Source organism: Drosophila suzukii, chromosome 3 (genome assembly GCF_043229965.1).
Source record: "Drosophila suzukii chromosome 3, CBGP_Dsuzu_IsoJpt1.0, whole genome shotgun sequence".
NCBI classification, from domain to species: Eukaryota; Metazoa; Arthropoda; class Insecta; order Diptera; family Drosophilidae; genus Drosophila; species Drosophila suzukii.
Genome location: NC_092082.1, coordinates 66,505,194 through 66,526,806, shown reverse-complemented (window position 1 = coordinate 66,526,806; position 21,613 = coordinate 66,505,194). Strand labels below are relative to the sequence as shown.

Sequence of the window (21,613 nt, the reverse complement as noted above, 5' to 3'; positions counted from 1 at the left end):
ACTCTCTGCACTCTCCACGCCCACCGCTTGGCTCTTTGAGTGGATTGGCTCCTCCCCGCCGCGGCTCTAATCTCCACCAGCGTCTAATGATTTAATTTGCCTGCCACTCGTTAGCAAATGTAATGGTCTGTTGCAAGTCTAAGCCGCAGAGCAGCGGGCTCCGAGAGAGAGGAGTCCGGAGATCTGGAGTTCTGGACTCCTGTTTTACATAGTTCTTCACTCAACTGTAATAGCCACCCGATGGCGAACAAAGGGAAGGCCATCCTGGGGTTCTCGAGAGGATGTGAGTAATTGTCAAATTATTTAGCGCAAAATTTGTTTGTTTATGCGGTCGGTTGCTTGCGAAATGGATCCCAACTTTCTGCACTTTCCCCTAGTATTTTATTTTTATTTATATTTTCCTGTTTTGTATTTTTGCTCGTTTTCCTTGCTTGTGGCATGCCTGGTTTGTTCTTAGTCATTTATGCATGAATGCTTGCTGCCTCCTTCAGCTTAATTGAATTTTAGAATATTTTTGTGGCCATAATTATGTTGCTAATTAGTTGGTTTATTTACTTTTGGTATTTCGTTTTTCCTCTTTTTTTTTGAACGAGAAAATCATCTTTGTGGCTTGCCTCCTTGACACTTTCTATGTAAAACTCAAAGTGTTCGAGGGGGACGGCTGCACTGCGGCCGCACTCTTCTACTCCTGCTTTCTCTTTCTGGGGATTTTCCTCTCTCTTTCTGCTGCGCCTGCTCGCTCTCGGAAAATTCTTTTAAATTGAACAAAAATTTATATGCGCTTTGGCACAGACGATTTAATATCGCATCCAATTTGCGGTTTATACGCATCGCAGCAGTGGCCTTCAAGGGGGCGGGCTGGGTGGTGGGTGGCATAGGCCACTCGGCTCTGGGGTTTTTCATTCTGTTTTTCATTTCTTTTTTTCTCTGGGTTCGAGGGGACAATGGGGCGTATAAGTGACATCGTTAAGTGGACGTCGGCTGCTGCTTAATGAACTCCGACGATGGAAACTTGGGTGCTAGCTGGATCCAAGGATACTCATCCCCCAATACATGGCATAGCTTTTCCTTGCCACTCGTTAGCTCGTCTTTTCCCTACTACTTCTATAATTAACCGCAGATCGGCGAAGGGAACTTGGGCGCTTAATGAGCAGCTTGTTATGCCGTTTTTCGTTTTAATTAGTTTTAAGATGCTCACCACCAACACCAGAGCGTCGGGCACTCATTTTAATTGGCCCATTGATATATACTGTATTTACCCGCTGGGTATCCCCCGTGTTGGGGCCCCGTTTCTCGCTGTGTAATAAGTGCTTAACTCTTTTACATGCAAAATTAAATGATGCGCATACGCACGGTAAAACCGCAAATTATTTTAATTGCTTGTCTCGTCATTATTCATTATTTAAGTGCGCTCAAACAGCCGACGTATACGGAATACGTTAGCATGTGCATATAGCCACAGTACTTTGCGGATGTGTGTGAGTGTGTGTGAGTGTGTGTGTGGGCCGGGAAAATTGGCAGTTCGCCAGACGCACACACACACACGAAAGCCGCTGTTTACATAGACATCAAACTTTTTTGCGCTGCGGAAAAGCGGAAAATTGCTCTTGCTGTCGCATGTGGCCTGCTCTCTCCCTCTCTCTCTCTCTCTCTGATGTACTTACTCTTCCATTTAATTAGTGAAAATAAGTATTAAATGAGCAGCTCTTGTTAAAATAAATAGTGCATGCAATGGCGGCAGTTTCCCGCCCACTTTTCCCGTTGGCTTTCAACAGGCTGTGCAAGATTTACAACTAATTAAAAGGCAAATAAAACTCTGGCAGATGTGGAAAAGCGGGGAAAAGCGGTGGGGAAAATCGATAAGCTGATAATATGAGCCGCTGACCTCGCGACAAAAGGCAATTAAAAGCACAAGTGCGCGGTCATCTGCATAATTATGCGATAATTAAATTATTGCCAATTTATTTATGGGATTCCCCTCAACTGGTAGACCCTAAACCTATCCCTACTATCCCTTGTATTTGTATATTTAATGAAGTGCGAGGGAGATGGCCTCCATGCCGCAATTTCCCCGCTCGCTCTGTTTATTCGGCCATTTTGTTGTTTGCACTCCACTTGCCGTAAGCCCCACGTTAATTTGTTTGACTAATTAAACTAATGAGCGTTCAAAGTTAATACATAAATTAGTCAGCCAGCCGGGGTAAGCTCTCAAACTGGGCTAAAGGGGCGTAGGGGGGCGGGGCGCTGTGGCAGCTGTTCGACTGCCTAAACTCAGCTAATTTGGCTGTCAAATAATTATATAATTTAATAAATCATTGGATTGGATTTCGGCTGGCAATTTGTAAAATTTATGGCATAGAAATTAGAGCTGAACTAATTGGACTTTTCGTTGTAAATACATGCTGGCTGTTCAAAGTCATTATTATAAGTCATTATAATTTATTAATTATAATAATATATTTTTAACATATTTTTGTCTATGTTTGTTAAGTTCAGAGTAGCTATACAGTTTATACTTAACTCTACTTTAATGGAACAATAAAACGGTGAAATTCTATTATAAATCTTGTTCAAAAATGCTTGGTATTGACATATTTTTACATATAACATATACGAGTAAAAAAATTAGTTCGGAATTCCAGCTTTTAGTTTTAATTTTGCTCTTTAAAAATCTTACATTTAATGGAGCTGCTTTTACCACGAAAAACTTTGTCGAGATATAAAGATATATAGATATTTCCTTAAAGATAACCAAGAAATTATCCTTACAGATAAATGTATTAAATGTATAATAAATGTATTGAAAGAAAACATATGCAAAGTAGCTAATATAGCAATAATTTAGGATATAATTACTGCGGGACCCATCTCATAGCCTGAAATTTAAGTCTAAATGCTACGCTTTAAGGAAATTATTGATCGAATATCCCCACTTAAACTGGGTTTTTTTCTCCGCCATCGGCTAATCGAATGTGTGCCTAATCTGCATTAAAAATGTGCACCTAAAAGCCCATTAGCCCATCATTCACTGGCCGCCGCACCCGCCGGGCAAACGAGGACCAATCGCCGTGGCTGTTGCTCCTGCGAGTACGAATTAAATATGCTGCGCTAATTCCTCCATCAATTTGCAGCTCATTTCATATGCCAACCCATTTCGCAGGCCATGGAAATCGGCAATCGGCAAAGGACGATGGACGTTGGACATGGACATGGTCATGGATGTGGACGCACGTGGGCAGCCGCTCGAAATGCCGGCGGGCAATCGGGCGGATGAAAAGCGGATGGGGCGGGAAAACTAGTTTGCATTCGGCTTGTGCACGTAATTAGAAAATTTCCATTTCGCACGGCGGCAGGACGGTGGTGGCTGGTGAAATGAAAACAAAAACAGAAACGTGCTAATTGCAAATTAATTATGCACGATATTGAATTGGCACTAAATGCAAAGGCGGAAACGGAAATGGGAAAGGCTGGAGTGGCGCAGAAACGTGATTTGCATGAACGAGGGAATTTTCACGATTTTTCCACCGAAAGGATCTTTCTCGCTCGCCTCTAATGGCCGACACGATTAAGTGTCCACAACAGCGGCATCAGCATATAAACAGCTAAAGTGTTAATTGCCATAAATGCTTGTCATTGTAGCGGTAAACGCTGCTAGATACTGCGCCAGCGCTCACCCACACACGCACACGGGCACACTCGCACACAAGAGAGCCGGAGCGGAAACGGAAATGGAGAAACGAAAGCAGCGGGAAGCATTTAGGCAGCGCACATCTCTGAGCACTTGCACTCAAATGAATGAAATGAACTGCTAAATTATGCACGCGATTTAACCCTCATTTCGCCAGCCGCAACTTGGCGCTTCCCCTTATTGCCCATTCATACAGCCACCCGCTTTCCCTCTCTCTTTCTCTCTCTTTTGATTTCCCCCTCTCTCTGCGCCTGCGCTGAGAGAAACGCTGCTCTGGGAACACCATGCGCTGGCCACGCCCTCCAATCCGCAGCCAATGAGTGAAACCACTCGACACTCACATCTTTTCAACATGGCCGCCAAACGGAAGACACTCAAAGAGCGAGAGAGAGAGCATTCCCCTGTCTGCTCGCCTTTTTGGTCCTTTTGCAGACTTTTTGCACCTTTTATTTTGTCATTTGTGTGTAATTTCGGAAAATGTTGGCGACATTATGGCGCTCGACGCCAGTTGGGCCGGGGGTCGCACGCTTAAGTGTCCTCCAGGGTACTTACTTCGTTAGCAGAAGTTTCTCGCCCTCCTCGTCCTTCGTCCTTTCCCGGGATCATTGTTGTTGTTGTTGCTGCGGTGGCGCACTGTGCTTGTCGTTTTGCGGATATGTCTCTTATTTTCATAACTGTAAATTGCTTTAGATATTAAGTCTGCTGTCCTCGCTGTGGATTTTCCAACGGCACTGTGTGTGTGCGTGTGACAGTGAGAGCACGACAAGAGAAGGGGGTGCCACACGGAAAAAAAAACCAGGGTCCCTTTAAATATAATACTTGCTTTGGTAAAAAAAAATAATTAGGCTTTGTTGAATATTTATTAAACGCATTTATATATAGACGTGTATATTTTTTGAATACAAAAAAGATTTTATGTTACTTTATCATCAACCATTTCTTAAAAAGACATGCATTTTCGATTTATTTATTTAAGTTTGAATACTAAGTAAAACATTATTTTCTAGTTTTAAACATTTTCTTATTAATAATTAATTTATAATTTAACTATTTAAAAATATTAGGCCTGTTTGTAAAAAAAATCGAATGTAGTTAACTATTTTACTCCTTAAATTAGAAAAGATGGATATTATAAGAACTTGAGGAAAATATTAGGGGTGACACGAAATGTCTTTGGGTAATATTCAGCTCAACTTCTAACGTACATCTATTCAAGTTATACACCAATTTCGCCCGAAGAAATTTCTATTTCACCCCCGTTTATAAAATTGGCTTATAAACTAGTTTAAAGCCCCTGTTCTCTCTGTGTTTATGGGACGCTACTCGGGGCAGGGGAAGTCATTCCAATTGCAGCCGGGTCGTGTTCTCCAGCAGCTCTTGTTGCCCAGCAGGATGGCAGGATATTTATTCTGTGGCCAGGACAATATGTCCGCATGAGACACTTTGCCAGGCCATTTAAATAGTTTCAAAGCTGCAGTCATTAGCAGCAACAATTGCCTTTTGCTAGCTTCGAATTTTATCATTTACTGCGACAATTACAAAAATAATTGAAGTAGAAATTGCTAAAATTCTTAAAAGTTTAAAAAAAAATGTTATTTTTCCTCTGTCAGAATAAAAATATAATCTAGATATCGGTGTAGATAAGACAATGGAAAGCTTAGAAAAATGTCTGTTCATACTTAACTATTTTGTAAGAGTTTAAACTATACAACGTTTGTAGAAGCTGATAGAAAAACTAAATGGATATTTTTATACAAATAATTATTCTAAAATTTTATATTAAAGATGGTACACAAATTTTCTGAAATTTAAAACCCCTAGAAAAAGAAACAACTGACAACATCGGACTAAAATACAAAGTATGATTTACTAAAAATAAGAGAACCAAAAAGTAACTAACAAGACGAGACTTGAATTCCAAGACCGAATAACTAATCTTGAAATGAAATTTCTGAAAATTTAAAAGAAAAATAATTCTTCAGACTATTTTTAATGCGCCATAACAAATTATAGTTTAAGAAAAGAAACGCGGAATTTTTGCGTATAGCTATAGCCATTAAATATTTTTTCCACCACGCTGAAATAAAACAACTCGCATCGCAAAATAAGATTTTAATATGCGCAAAATTGAGACATAAATTAAAGTCACATAATTCTCATTAAAAGGCCGTAAAGGAACCATCGCCGCAAAAGTGAGGAGAACAAAGAAAAGCGAATGGTCGGCCAGTAATAAAGATATATGCACCTTAATGTTCGTATATGCGGACATCTCTTGGGAATGGGAAAAATGGGGATTTGGATTGGGAAGCCAAAGACATTTGGCACCCAGATCAAAGAGCAACGACATTTTGCCCATAATTTAATAGTTTCGAAATACAGAAATTAAAATCTTAGGCAAATCAAAATAAACTAGGCGTAACGGCCACCAAATCCAACGCACACAGATGCTAATTGGCAAAAGTCTTATTGGAGGAGCGAGTGGAAAGGGGATTGTAGCGAGTGAGGGAGACAGCTGCCACCCAGGGCGTTAAGTGGGCGGCGTTTCCTCAGCACCGGAAAAGGGGGAAAAAGGGGGGACCCCAGAGCCTCTGGTTTTTTGGCCTGCGCGCGCAATTTAAGTTGAAATTTATGCGCAGTCCAACGGAAGGCACATTAAAAATGGAAAGCAAACGCTCGGCTCAATGTGCTAAACGGCACATGTGATTTAAAACCGTATTTATTGTGGCTTTAATGTTTTTATTATTTCGGATTTTCGACCCATGTTTGAGCGACTCCGGCCATTTGTCTTCGGCGAGGCGTGGAATATTTTTGACACAAAGGAATTTGTTAATTTCGATATTTGGCTCTGTGGCAGCGATATATTAATGATTATGAATATGTCCGGACTCCGGAGTGGCAAAACAAAATCATAAACTACACAATGCGGCCATCCGCACACAGATGTTTGGTCGTATTTTGTGCGATTGTGTGTGGCACAATACATGTGCATAAAATATTTAGCAACGCTCACACGAGCTTAGATTGCATAATGCATATTTTATGAATGTTTTCGTGTTTTTCCCCCTGCTCCGCCCCACTCTCCACTCTTTTTTCTTTCTGTGCCAAGTCAGGTCGCTCAAAAAAGTGTTGAAAATAAAAATAAAGTGCGCTGCCAAGGGGAGGCTAAGGGTAGCACATTTTAAAGCCACTGCGGCAACAAAAGGAGATGTAGAACAAACAGCCAAGCACATGCCACAAAATGTTGCCACTGTTGCCTCTGCCACTGCAAAAATCGACGCATCGTTATAGTATGAAAAGCTATAAAACCTATTTCATCTATATTACATTTTTATTTGCAAGCTGAACGGGCTTTTCAGCTTTTTAATCACTTTAGATGTCTAATCTGTATGTATAAAAGTTAGTTCGGTACTAATTTGATTTTTTCAGGCAAACTAAATATTTGCATAATTCGTATTATACCTGTAATTAAATAATATATTTTAAAAACAGAGCATTTTAAGTTTTTAGCACTTTTAAAATTAAATTATACTCACATTTTATATGTAAATATTTAATAAATTTACTAACCAACCCATTTTTAGATAAAATATCTTGAATATCAGTATTCTTGAAAATATAGTTTTAAAGTTCTTCCTACATACATTCCTAATATGGGACACTAAGATTTAATGCATGAAAAATAAAATATTATAATGGGATCTTTGGGTATTCTGTGTTTCCTTAGCCATTTTTATTAATATTTTACACTATCAATACATAAGTGTGCCCATAAGAAATATTAAAAAGTATTTGTTCTTTATTTGGTTATTGAAATAAAATCGAATTAGGTCATGCAATTGCATGGATATACAAGTTTATTTTCGTCAAGTGTATAAGGACCTTTTCTTTAATCAATTTAAATATTTTTAATTTAAATTAAAGTTCTAGCACTTCTTAAAAAGTAACGATTTCACCCACTGTGCACTTGGCCCCATTGTTGCCGCTTGGCCAGTTGCTCGGATTTTCAGTTGGCCTTGTTTGGCTTGCTGGCCACTGGCTGAGTGCACAAACACTCATGTGCGTTGGCTGATGTCAATCCATCATTTGCCTTAACACCATGATTTGTTTATTTGACGAGCTGTATTAAGAGAAATGAAACACAATTGCGATTCGTGCTCCGCTGCTGATTGCCATAAATAAATAATTTTCAAATCAGACACTGGCCAAATCCCCGGAATGGATGCGAGTGGAGGAGTGCATGCTTGATTAGGCTCTCAATTGTGTGGATAGTTTTGATATGTTGTAATCAAGAAGGAGGATGCAGGAAGCTGGTTGTTCTAGACCGAAATTAAAGGCGAAATAAATCGTATGCGTAAGTGGAAACTCTTGTCAGTCGAGGCACCTGAGCTCCTTCCCTTTGACATTGCCATTGGAATTTATGGGCCCGTTTTTTGGGCCAATAAAACCGGGTGCACCGCCAACAACTTCCTCTTTAATAAGCCCATAAAGTAACAGCCACTTAAAACTTGTTGTTGGCAGCAGTGACATCAATAAACGGACTCAGAAGAGCTGCCAAATAAGCCGTGAACGAGTTCCGCCTCCGCCGATGCCACATAAACGTCAGTGCCACATCATCAACATCTTATAGCAACCCCAGGAAATCGCCTGACTGTCCCTGTCTGTTTATAGAAATTAAATGACTTCAGACAAAATATGAAACATAAACTCAAGTCAACACTTTGATATTGAACAGCGACACAATGGACCAAGGGCCCCTTTCTCAAGACCCTCAACCCCCAACATTCAACATAATATTAAACCCGGGCCACATTTGTGGCCACTTCCTTGGGCTTTTTAACACTTTCGCCTGTCGAGGCAACCAGCTATGTTGTTGGCATATTTTTAGTGTGATTTTAAAAATTTAAATTGTCGTAATCGTAAATTAATTTCATGGCACATAAAAATGCAGCATGCCATGCCCGGGAACACAACAGATACAATGTTTTTTTGGGGGCCTATGCTTGTTTTCCTGTCGCCGAACGGCCCAAATGATGCTTTGTTTTATAACGCAATATATTCAAAATACATTTTCCGCTTTTATTGTGTTTTGAGTGTGCTCAGTTGGTTTTGATCGCCATGTGAAAAATACATATTTGGGAATACATTACATACATAATGCCAATGGCCGGGAAATACTTATTTGCTTAGTTAATTTCTCGGACGGGCAAAGTGATTAAAATTAATATAATGCAATATTTAGAGGATGCATTAAAGAGTCGTAAAAGCATTATATTCTACAGTATCTTAATTAGACGTGTAAATTATTTTTGCCGCCGACATTCGGCTGCACACGAGTCGCCTGCAAGTGATATTTGTGTCAACGCCTCGTAATAATTACCCAGCCAGACGGACAAAAAACGGCGAAAATGTGTTGCAAATGAACATGGTTTTATAAATACACATCAAGTGCAATTAGGCAGGAAATGCCATGAGGTAATTGTTTCCTCAATGTGTCAGGCCAGTCGAAGGTGTGAAAATCCCACTATCGAGACTCATACTTGCCACATATCTCATCTATTGGACACACCGCACAAATTAAGGGCCCCCACACGAGAACCAGTATTTATGATGAATTAAGTTAATGCAGTAAATGCAACTTGTAAATCTGTCACGCGTCTCAGTAAATCATCCTGCATAAGTAATGTGCAGTTTAGCCCGGAGGAAACACCCAGAATCCGAAAACGATACTCCCCTCGAACCACTTTGTCACTCGAGATACTCGTACTCCCCATTCTCCGACTGCAACAGATGCCGGGAAAAAGAAAAGAAGAAGTCGGGGGAGTGTGAAATTCTGGGTTCTCTGTGGCGGCTGAGGGCGGTCCGCGGCTAATCTATGACAGAAAACATGTAATCGGAGTGAGCTGCCGAAAATAACTTGAAGTCGGGGACCTTTGGCTTCATTTGCAGCTCTTTACTTCGCAATATTCCCAAAAGACCCGGCCCTAGGGCCCTAAAGTTCCTTGGGGCGGTGATCCCGCGGCCAATTAAAATCCCAATCAGGGTTTTACAATAGTGCATTGTGCGCCGAATTTAGTTGTTCGAATTAATTATGGTACAGGCAGAAAAAAATATTTGTATTTTAAAATCACAGAAAATATTTGCTCCATTTATAAAGTAACTGTCTCATATTTAGTTGTTCATATAATTTTAAAGTTTGTTTTCCTTTAAATTACAATTTTCAAGTGGCGTACTAACATGACAATATATAATAAATCTTGAGGTGGTAAAATATTTAACCCCTTGCTAAAAAATTACTATCTTTTTTAAAGTTACAACAAATATTATATATTAAATTTGTGTCATGATCATAATAGTTGAAGAAGCATTGGTAAACCTCGGGCTTTTATGTTAGAAATCTTTATGCTTAAACTTGACTTATTACAATAATGGTTTACAGTAATGGTGTCTACAGTCATGGTGTCTAAAATTATGCAACAATATATTTTGGTACAAATGTCTTAAGGAAATTCAACGTTTTTACTGCATACTTTTAGGCACCCTTATAAGTGTTTTAAAAACTCTTGATTTTATGAAGATTATTTTACAGTATATGCTACCATGTGCTGCCTTCCGAATCCCAGCTCCGTCTGGGGGCGGCACTTTCTTTTTATGACTGCTCTGCTGCCGTCAAATAAGTGAAGCGCGAACTAATTGAAATTTGTTGCGCTGACATGTTCTACAAGATCTGTTTCTGCGACGGAGATGCTGCCCTTGTCGATCGTCTCCAGCTCATTAGCCTCTTCCCGTCGTAGTTATTGTCTAATTTTAATTAATTTATCACAAGCATAAAGTGGCGCAACTTGTGACATTCTCCCCCGGCGATGCCCCCGCAACAAATCACTCACACGCCTCGTTGACCGACCAGAAACTTGCGAGGGGAGACATAAATTGTCGGGCATTGCCCGACAATCAAACGGAATTTACGACAACTTCTCGTCTCGTCTTTTATTTTGACATGCTTAACAAACAGGCGAACTCGCAACAGCTCATTTGATTGGGTCGTTTGAATGCCACAGCAGGTAGGAGCTGCACCCCAGTTGAATAATATGCAATACCAAAACTGAAAATACACCTCAATATGGGGCTAGCTATATCAATATGTGAACTTCCACTGGTTCTTCCAGGTCTCCCGCTTGTACACATTCTTGTAGGTCTCCACGGACACCTGGAACTCGGGACCAAACAGGGTGTTTGCCACAACATTCTCCACAGCCAGATTTCGATTGGTGACCGCATGAACAATGAGCAATGGATAGTTTACCTAAAAGTGATAGGATTGACATTTTATACTGATTATTCAATACATAAAGTTGTCGAAGGAACCATCACGAAAGTAAGCTCATTCAATAAAATAGACTAAAATAACTGTGTTTTAGAAATAATTTGAACTTAATGGTAGGAGTGAAATCGTTTTTAAATCTAGACTATTTTTACTTGATTTTAGCATAGTGTATTCCCTGAGTGTAACAAATATAAGCTTGTATTATTTTGATCCGACCCTTACAATATGACATATGTTTATATCTAACATGATTTTATAAAACACCATATTTATATATAAATATAATTTTGAATATATGTATAACAATTACAATATATAATTGAATTGAAATTGATGTTTTATTGTTAACTTGTTCAAACACTCTTTTAAAGCAGTTCTATCGATTTCAATAGTAAGCCAATATCGAATAATCCCAAATTTTCAAATTCAAGTTAGTGTTCTCTTTTTTCGTCTCGAAAAACAGTCAAGAATTCTTCTCTCTTTTCAGAACGCCTTTACATGCAAAACGGCCTTGAGAGAATTGTCATCTTAATTTCAAGAATGTTTCTTCTCGAATAAGTGAGAAAACAATTTCTCAAATTAAGAAGTTTTGATCTTGGCCTTTTTTTCAGTTTCTACACATTATGTTTGTTTAATTGTTTTTTTTCACACTTACTGGTATAGTTTTGCCCTCGCTTTCGAATCGCAGATCGGGGTCCTTGTGGGCACAAAAAAAGTGAGTGTGGGAAGAGGGCACCCGGGCAGATGGACCGCAGTTCTGTTGGTTATTTAAGTGCGGTTAGTAATACATTTAAGACGGAGAAAGGGAGAATAGACCTTGTGCGATACCAAACCCAATGGAAGTGTAACCTCGCCGTGTTTGGTGGTGTAGAAGGCCTTCTCCACGGGGAGCGAGAGGTTCAGCCTCTTGGGTCCGCTGAACAAGTACATGGGCTCATCGGCGGGCTCCAGGGTTTGGAGGCGGAACTTCTCGCCGTACGCCAAGTACTGACCGGAGCGGTCATCGTCGTTCGGACTGACAATCCTGAAGCTGCTGCGCAGCGAGGGATGTGGAGCAGGTGCCACCGAAAGGTCGCACATCTCGTTAATGGTGTGGCAGTTGCGGTGCAGACCCTCCTGGGTGATGACCACCGACAGGACCAAGTTCTGATCGATGTCCTGCTGGCGGCAGACGTTGATCTTTACGGGCCGAAGCTGTACCAACGCGCCGAGGGCCAGCACATCTTGCGGAGGGCCCAACACCGTCTCCTGGTAGAAGCGGTCGTAGACGGCGCGGGTTCTGTCCAGCAACAGGTTGCCGCTTTCCCTGCGCTTCTTCATTTCACTTACACGCATCTTTAAGGTGAAAAATGTTACTTTTTAAGAATTTATGAAATCCTTATTGTTTTATTTATATTTTTTTTTATAATTTTTTTATTTAGCTAGAAAAAACAAATCCCTACATATTCCTATGACATTGCAAATAATCAGTCAAAATTCAGTTTAAATGTTTTATTATGAATATAATAAATAACAAATGAACTCATTTTCTAAAAAAATTATATAAAATTCCATTGCTTGTATTAGTTAATTTTTTATCTGAAATTAGATCGGGAAAGCATGAAAAATGTTTTAATAAATTTCAAATATATATAAATACCCATATTTTGTATGTATATTAACTACAATATTTAGACATCAGATTCTTAAAATTCAAATAAAAAAAAGTTGGGCAGATACAATTATTTAAAAAAAAAAATTTTTTGCGCTTAAAACTAAATTTTTATTATGAACTTTTATCATACTTTTCATTTAGGAAAACAATTTATTTTTAATCAACGTTCGTTTAGAATGGGATTTCGCATAACAATTATAAAAGTTTTACCTTCAAAAATCGAATCAATGGTCTTGAATAAAATGAGAACAAGGGTTGTATAATTCAAGTCCAATAAAATAAATGAATATAATTTGGTCACAGATGCGGATAAGAAATGCTCACCTCCTCGGACAAGGCAGTTTCCAGCCAGTTACCGACTCTCACCCCGGGACCATACATGGCTCTGCTGTGTCTATAAGAAGGATACTAGATATGGCTGTATTTCCACATTTATAGATACCTAATCAGTCCAGCAGTGTATCAGGTGGTGAACAAGCTTCCCGCCTCTCCTACTATTTTTGTGTGGTGTGTTTACCTAGTTACAGCCTAGTAACCACCTACTACGATGTGTTCTTTCAAGATCAAAGACACATACATATAGTTCCCTGCTCCGGGAGCCACACACAAAGGCTACCCACCGACAACTAACCGAGCATAAAATTTGCATGCGGCGCTTTGGTGGCGGCTTCATCTTTGATCCTGTCAAAGAGGCGAAAATAAATTGCTCAATTATGAAATATTAACTGCACACGAGGCCGGCGAGGAGCCGAGAGTCCCTGGCGCAAGTTAATTACTCATTTGTTGATTGTCGACTGTGGTTAATGAAGTATCCAACTAATTACATGTCGAGACGGGCCGAGAGTGCGCATGTCATCAGTAGTCCTCCGAGGAATTGCCGCTCATATTGAAAAATGCCGCTGCGGAAATTGAAAATGCCGGGGCATCTTTGGACCGCTTTTCCACCAGCTGCCGAGGAGCCAACGACTTGGAGCCGGCAATTTATTACCTTTCCCTTTGACATCTTGACACAATGTCGCCATCCCTCTCGACACCCCATCTCCACCCCTTCTCAAATCCGGTGGCTCGCGTTTCGAGTAGTTTCCGTGGGGCTCCGAAATCACCCGCATTCATCTTTTGACAGTTGAAACTCATCGCACTGGCGTCTAATTAGATTATTTGTCAGCTCCCCTGCTGAATGGTTAGTGGCTCATCCCCAAAACTTTGGCATTCCTTCTCGATTGGCCCAACATTAGTGGGGTGAGGGTGGGGAATACTACGGAAGGGGCTTGCTAATTAGATAGTCCATCACTTGGATTGGCTAGACGGAATAAACTGATGTTAATGTGGTACTCGCAAGCCCATTAAATATTTACATTGCACCTACTTCTTAAAAACGAACAGTTTGGATAGATTGTGCCTTTGTATATCCCACAATTAGACACAGATACGATGTAGAGCCCTGCATAACAAAAAAAAACGTTTCGATCCCAGATATGATCGTAATGGTAAATGTCACTTGTAACAAATGTTGAGTATAAAGATGATAAAATAGCTGGAGCTGTATTTCGGATCTAAAATGTATAAAATACACCCGCATTCTTCAGAAGAATACGCTGTTGCATCTTGGCTTTTGCTCTTTAGCTATCTCGAGTTTATTAAAATCCCCATGTGAAGTCACATTTCTTACAGTTTTTGGGATCTCGAAAGTTCGACGTCTAGAAAAGTAATCGTAGGTATTGCTGTCTAAAATGTTTTAACTGTTTGACCTAAAAAAAAATTTGGGTAAACATATTTTAAAAACAAAACCTTGTTACTTGTAGTATTGAATTTTATTTGTATTTCCTTTTTATTATATTTTGTTTTTTTTTTTTTGCTTAAACAAACAGGAAACAATTAACTTAGCATTATTTTTACAATTAGCTTTAATTAGAAATAATAAAAATATTGAAGCTTTTTATTTTTTTATCCTTTTCTGTTGTGTTTACAATGTTTATGTGTATTTAGTTTACAATAATTTGTTTAAATGGTACTGTTTATTGAAATAGATGTTCGCGTGTATATACAGTAAAGCAGCGAGGAGCGGCCGCGACCCAAAGCCAAACTATCCCGGATATATATCGCTATATAAGTAGTTGATATTTGGCGTTGTCGCGAAAGCGCTCGTACTTCCACTTTATGTTACAACAATTTAGTTAATTCGACTACTAAATATACATGTTACATGATGCCGCATAATGCTTTTCTGCTGCTTTGTTGATTTATTTTAATTTACTCGTTTAATGTATAATTCCATTAATTGTTTTTACGTTTTCCCACCTTCGGTTGCATCGCTTTAAGTTTACCATTTTTGTTAGAATTTCTCTTTTTTCTTTTCGCATTTTTTATATACATAAAAACAAAAGGAACTATATCTTTCAGTCTTTTTAGTGTGTGTATGTGTAATGTATGTAAATGTGTGTGTGGGTGTGGGTGTGGGTGTCGGTGTGCATGTGTGTTTGTGTAGAATATCTATTGTTTCGTTATGCATATAGCGTATTACATAGTTAAAATAATATAATTGTTTCTTTTTGTTTCTTTTTTATTTTGTTTGTTTTTTTTTATAATTTTTACTTCAGTTTTCAGTGTAAATATCGCTTGCTTCCCAGTTTTGTTTATATAATTAGCACTAGTTGTTTTCCTCCTTTTACTTTATATATTAAAATTAGTTCAAGGTCTCCTCCCAAACGCTTTCTCCAACTTCTCGTTCTCGTTCTTACAGTGCCTACGATCTAAGTAATTTGTATAATTCATTTAAATATTTAGTTTCCTTGTTTTCGCTTTGCATCTATAAAATAAAAACAAAAAACGTTGCACATGCTTGTGTTTTTGCTTTTGCTTTTGTTTTTGTTTTTGTTTGTTTTTGCTTTTCTTTGCTTTCATTTAGTCATTAAATATATGTGTTTGTATAGTTAAATATATAATAATATAAAGAGCGAAGGCAAATATCGAATACTTTTGTTGTAGTTGTTTTTCGTTTAAAAATTCCATTTGTTGCAGTTGTTGTCGATAATGTAAATGTTGTTGTTTTTGTTGTTGTTGCTGTTGCTGTTGCTAAAGTGGGTTATTGATTATTTCGGATTTTCAAGAGAATGTTGTGTGCTTTTGCGTTTTGGATTTGGATTGGACTCGGGGTTCCGATCCTCTGCTAGAAATCGGAGAACTGTCAGGATAGTACACTCAGCAAACATATCACGTTCAGTTCCTAATTATGTGTAAATATATATGTATGGTATATAATTTGTCTATTGTTTCGTCTATGAGCTATTGTTGAATAATTAAATTAGGGAAAACAAAATCCGTCCGGTTTCTTGTTCATATTTGAGTTAATGGCGTATGGCAGATTATTTAGGTCTAGTGAAAGTGTTGTATATGAGTCTATGGATTTTTTGTTTCGTTAAGATTTGCTTTTATCTATAGTTAGTACATAAAATGCTTTTGCTTCGTATATAGCGTGTGTTGTATAAAAAACGACAGCAGATTGTATACAATAATTATGATGCATCAGTTAGTTAAGCTCTCAGTTTGAAATTACGTTATGGTTTCCTCTTCCTTTTAATTCCCTTTCATTTTCCGAAGCTTGGCTTCAACGAAATTTAATTTAGAAAAAAATTAAACAAAAGTTTTTGCGCTTGCTTTGGCTCAATGGGCCAAGTATGTAGATGGTACTTCTAGAGCAGAGCAAACTTTTGCCAGTTAAACAATAAATATTACAATTACGCAATAAAAAAGAGAAGAAACTATAGGTGAAATATGAACAATCAAGCAACACTTACCACTTGCTTAAAATAATCGTAGGTGTAAGTGTATAAATAAAAATCAGGGGTAAAAGTTCTAAAACTGCATGGCATTTCGACATGCTTCTAAAATTAGCTGAGTAACATTTAAATTTAGTTACGTTTAGGTATTTGGATAATTATAACTATCGCTAGCTAACTCAGTGAAGACAGTTGTTGTTTGTTTTGTTTTGTTTTTGTATTGCTTGTTTGCTGTTGTATAGTTTATCTATTTCTGTTTTTGCTGTTGTTCCGTTTCCGTTTCCGTTCTGCTGTTTTCCCCTTACTCTCGCCTTGCTCTCTGCGATTTGGTAGGTACTAGAAATTATCATAATTAATATACGTAGTAGGTATGAGTTATAAGTTATAATTGGTAGAATTTGTATGTCTATTTAAACGGTACTTAGGTTGGTTGGTTGTTGGCTTTTGTACTTTTGTTATTTGCATGTAGGACTTGTTTTTCTGTTTCTGTTTTCTCTGCTTTCACTATCGTTCTCTGCTCTCGTTTTGTATTGCGTTAACGGCTCTAGTTCATTAATTTAAACAAACAAAAAAAAAGTAGAGTAAATACTAAACGAATACGTAAACATAAATAGGCTTAATCGAAACTATTGGTATTATACATGTGCGGTCAGGGTGGTTCGATGTTTTGAACAGAGAATCATAATGGAGGTAAGCAATCTTTTTGCCTCGTTCTTAGCAATTTAGCCCTAGTTTAATTATTCTCATTTCTTTTCGTATAATCGCTGACAATACCGTCTAAAAACACATTTGGAAAAAAATAAATTCTATGAATCTCAATTTTACAAATTTTAAAAGTCAAGTCAAAAAGGATTTACACTAAAATGTTTTTTCCTCATCAATGAATAATTTAGAGCAAAATAAGTGACTTTAACTTCGCAGCTTCTTTGCTAGAAATAGACAGTTGATTGCTTCCCGATTCCACTGATATATAAATATTTTTCTTCCACTCTAATCTCGCCACCCTAGTTTGCAGGCATGGGAAGAGTCGAAGTCAAGGAAGCTTGGCTTGCGGCAAAAGTTTGCTACTCTATACCCGTGCGTCTTCCCCTCGTTAATCTATTTACAGGTTTTTCTACAGAACTACGGTCCAAACGATTACGCCTCCCTTCCGATGAATCCATTGGGCGGCGGAGGCCTCGGCGTGCTCGCCGGGCGCAGCCAGCTCTCCTTGAGCAGGTTGGACAGGTTGCCGGCCCCAGTAGTTGGGACTCCGGAGTTACTGTTCGTCGGCGACTTCCTGGTTTGGCTGACACTGCGACTGCGAGGCGGCTGCGACTTGCTGGGCACCGCCCTCTGCCTGGGCCGACTCAATGGAATGCGCTCCATCTTGATGTGCTCCACATGCTCATCATCCACATCGTCGTCCTCGTCGTCCTCCTCCTCCTCCAGTTCATTGTCCTCGTCGGAGCTACTTTGGCGTGCATTCAACGGCGCCTGCATGGGCTGGTAATTCGGATTTTGGCTGATGGTCACTCCCGCCATCTGAACAGGTGGCTCATTCATGGGCACATAGTTCGGATTGGTGCTGATCAGACTGCTGGGCGGGTGCATCATCTCGTAATTCGGATTGGGACTGCTGGTGGTCAGGATGGTGGCCTGTTCGCTGGCCATCGATTCGTCCAGCAGTCGGTAGTTGGGATTGTCGCTAATGGCGATACCACCACCTCCTCCGCTGGGCGTGGCCGTGGGTGTGTAGAAGCGGGGAGTGCCTGTGTAACTGCCAGCCGAACCACTGCCACCACTCTCGATGGTCCCCAGATTGCCCATGGCCACCGGGTGACTTGTCAGATTGGTGTTACTACTAGTGCTCGGAGCATTGGAGGCATTACTATTATGGCTGGCATTGCTGCCCGTTCGCTTGTGGTTGAGCACATGGCGATTAAAGAGATTGGCTCGATTGCGGAACGTATCCGCCACTGCTCTTTTGAGACTAGGCAAGCGTCCTGTGTGGGAACTTGCATTGGAGCTGGCCGCCGAGGCCGTCGAGGGCTGCAGCGAGGATCCGCCGATGACATCATCCGGCATAGAACTGCTCATGATGACAGGCTGCCGGCCCTTTCTTGGCAGCAAATGCTGTTCTCCACTGAGTTTTCCTCCGCCTCCAGTGCTGCCACTTCTGCTCGTCGGTAGCTCGGCACATTTCGGACTTGGATCGTAGATCTCATATCCCCGGTCGCCGTCCAAAGCGTCCGAATCCGGTTGAACGTAGGCCGTAAAATCCGCAGCTTGCATGGCTGGAAGATTTTGGAATGCGGTTGGCATCGCAGTGTGGCCATCAGGTGTGCTGCTCGCTATGAATCCCGAGGGCAGGCTGAAGGGCGAGTGGGTAACCTGATCATCAACCATGGCGATGGGGCTCTCAGCAGGTTGATCCAAGGACGAGTTCTGCTCCATGTTGGATTTGTAGCCTTGATAGTCTCCCGTTCGCAACGGTGTGGTGGCATCCTCCTGCTGTTCTCGGTCCTGTAGATCCTGATCTAAGGGCACCGCCGCAAATGCATCCATCTGGTTGCGCTCCTTGCGCTCCTTCTCCCGATGCTGCAGACCCACGTCCGAGTGATAGAAGGACACATCCTTGAACTTCGAACTGGGGCATTGCGGTTCGAGATACGCAATGATGTCCAGAAAACTTGGTCTGGCCGAAGACCTATGATGCCAGCACCTTTGCATTAGTCTGTGGAGTAAGTCCGGACAATTTTCCGGCCTTTCCATAACTCCGCCATCCATGACGAAGCGCAACACTTGTTCGTTGGAAAGTCCTTGATATGGCTGAGCAGCCAAGGTGGCCATTTCCCAGAGAACCACACCGAAGCTGAACACATCACTGGCACTGGAATAGACGCCATCTCTCAAGCTCTCCGGTGGCATCCAACGCACTGGCAGCAGGCCCTTGGTTCCCTTGCGATAATAGTCCGTTTCGTAGATATCCCGGGTCATGCCGAAGTCACCGATTTTGACCGTCAGATCATCGGCCACCATGCAATTGCGAGCTGCCAGATCTCGATGCACGAACTTTTTGGCCGCCAAATATGCCATGCCGTCCGCAATCTCAATGGCCATTTGGTAGATCCTTCCATACGTCGGAGGCTGGGCGTTTCCGGTCACACCGATGCGATTAAGATACGCCATCATGGCCTCATCCCGTTCTTCGGGACGATGGGCACGCAGATAGGACTTGAGGTCGCCTTTCTTCATCAGTTCCATGACCACCAGAGCAGGCTGGCCCCTGGAGCAGACGCCTAGCAGTCGAACAACATGATAGGTATCGAACTCCTTCATAACGCTCGCCTCGCTCAGGAAATTAGTTCGCTCGCGATCCGTAGCATTTTCGTTGACCGTTTTGATGGCGCACTCCATATCGTCGCCATTGCCCCGAAAGGACTTCAGGATACCCTCGTACACCATGCCAAAGGATCCCTGGCCCAGAGGAGCCAACTGAATGATGTTCTCCCGCAGCACTTCCCAGTCGTCGGGGATGTACTGCATGCTCGCATAGAACGGATTCACCTCTGTGTTCATATGAAGATCGTTGGAGGGACCCCTCTTGCGAAGGTGACGGACGTAGGCCATTAGGAAGACAATCAACAGGGCACCTGCGATCCCCGACGACCAGATAAAGTACTTTGCATAGCTCGGCGGAGGCTGTTTGGAAGAAAATGAGTACTCATGTTAGTGGAATTGCACAATAAAATGTAGTTGCTGAAATCATTAAATATTATATGAGAAAGTATTATATTAACTAAAAATAAGTATTTCTTTAAGAGTCCAGCAATCCAATTTATTTGAATATTTTCCGAGATATAAGGGTGAAGAATTTGGATTTGGCGCACCATTTTCTTTGAACAAGATCATTTTTGAACCCACCTCCACTTCTTTGTACTCCAACTTCGTCCATTCGCCGTATCCCGCTATTGAGTTCGCTCGCACCCTGAAGCTGTACAGGCCCTCGTTGAGCTTCAGTGGATAGCCGGCGGTTTGATTATAGTCCGCCACCGGGATGCACTTCTTTTCTTCCACTTGATCGGGCTTCTGCAGCTTGTAGGCCACTTCGTAGGTGACAATCTCGCCATTGGGATCGACTGGTGGATCCCAGCGGAGCCGCACCGAGGACTCCGTATTGTTGGCGTTTTCTAACTCTACTATCAGCTTAGTGGCATTGTCAGCTTGATCTAAAAGTATAAAAATCGTTAGAAAAGACTATAGATATAGTATGTATAGTATATTTGATATACTATTTTTTCAGGCAACTTACCCCTTTTCTTGGTCGTTTGGAAGACGCTATCGTATTCGCTGCAAAGCGCAGGCATCAACAGCCTGGTCTTATTTTTTTCACTAGGGATTGCTTCTCTACAGGCTACCACGTAGATGGAGTAGCGAGTGAAGTGGCGCAAGTTTTCGAAAACAAAATGCGTTTGATTGGGCGGCAGCTCCCTCGCAAACACCTCGTAGAACTTTTTATTGGCAGACAATATTTCGTGGTCCTTAAACGTGTCCTCGTCATCCTTGGCTTCGTCATCGGCCGCCATGGACCGCACATGGCGGAGTAGTACACTGCCGCCCGTAGCATCGAACTCTGTCTCCAGGGGAAGATGCCGTCTTCGGCGGGAGGGATTCTTAGCTCCACCGTTTGGAATTGCATTGGAATCGAGGGCTGCACCCCCAGGTTCATTCGATTTGTCACTTGATCCGGTCCTGTTCCTCCGTTGGTTCGGAACGAATACAAAGTTCTGCAGCGTGTTCTCAAACTCCATGCCCGCTTGAACATTACGGTCGTCGAAATCCTGTTTGCTGTACTTTTTCGATGTCTCGTCGCATTGGCAGTCACCAGACAACTGATCCGGTATTTTTTTAATAGGCACCGTGGCCGGCATATCATTTTCCATAGCCTTTTCAAGAGCTGCACACATCAAGAAATAAATGTTATTTTAAACTTCATTTTGAAATTACAATTATGTATAGAGCTTACGTTCAGAGCAGTAGTCCCGGTTATTGTTCCGGAATGGTCGATTTATCAGTTTTGCTTTTATAAAGAAGCGTGTCAGGACGCCGTAGGGCTTTTTTAAATAGCTCCAGGTTACGTTCTATGAAAGAAAGAATGTTGGATCAGTTCGGCATTTACAAAATGGTAGTCA

The 21,613-nt window shown here is 40.9% G+C and overlaps 2 protein-coding genes across 3 annotated transcripts in view; both read right to left on the bottom strand.

Moving 5' to 3' along the window:
* Positions 1-10,646: 10,646 nt before the first annotated feature.
* Positions 10,647-13,175, bottom strand: LOC108014872 (cilia- and flagella-associated protein 161). Of its 2 annotated transcripts, XM_070996004.1 has the most exons (5): positions 13,106-13,175; positions 12,988-13,057; positions 11,826-12,344; positions 11,665-11,766; positions 10,647-10,988 (listed from the first exon to the last, which is right to left on the bottom strand). In XM_070996004.1, exons 2-5 carry the CDS (start codon positions 13,042-13,044, stop codon positions 10,821-10,823), a joined length of 846 nt encoding a protein of 281 aa, XP_070852105.1. In that variant the 5' UTR covers positions 13,045-13,057; positions 13,106-13,175; the 3' UTR covers positions 10,647-10,820. The 2 variants fall into 2 exon arrangements, with proteins under 2 accessions (XP_070852105.1, XP_036675052.3); XM_036819157.3 differs by having other exon boundaries at positions 12,988-13,162.
* Positions 13,176-14,581: 1,406 nt separating this feature from the next.
* InR (Insulin-like receptor) overlaps positions 14,582-21,613 on the bottom strand; it is a 53,581-nt gene continuing 46,549 nt past the window's right edge. The window contains exons 11-14 of the mRNA XM_036816633.3: positions 21,448-21,562; positions 20,734-21,378; positions 20,346-20,650; positions 14,582-20,123 (exon numbers count right to left, since the gene is read on the bottom strand). Coding sequence (XP_036672528.3) covers positions 17,577-20,123; positions 20,346-20,650; positions 20,734-21,378; positions 21,448-21,562 — 3,612 coding nt within the window. The 3' untranslated portion in view covers positions 14,582-17,576. The remainder of the gene's footprint in view (positions 20,124-20,345; positions 20,651-20,733; positions 21,379-21,447; positions 21,563-21,613) is intronic.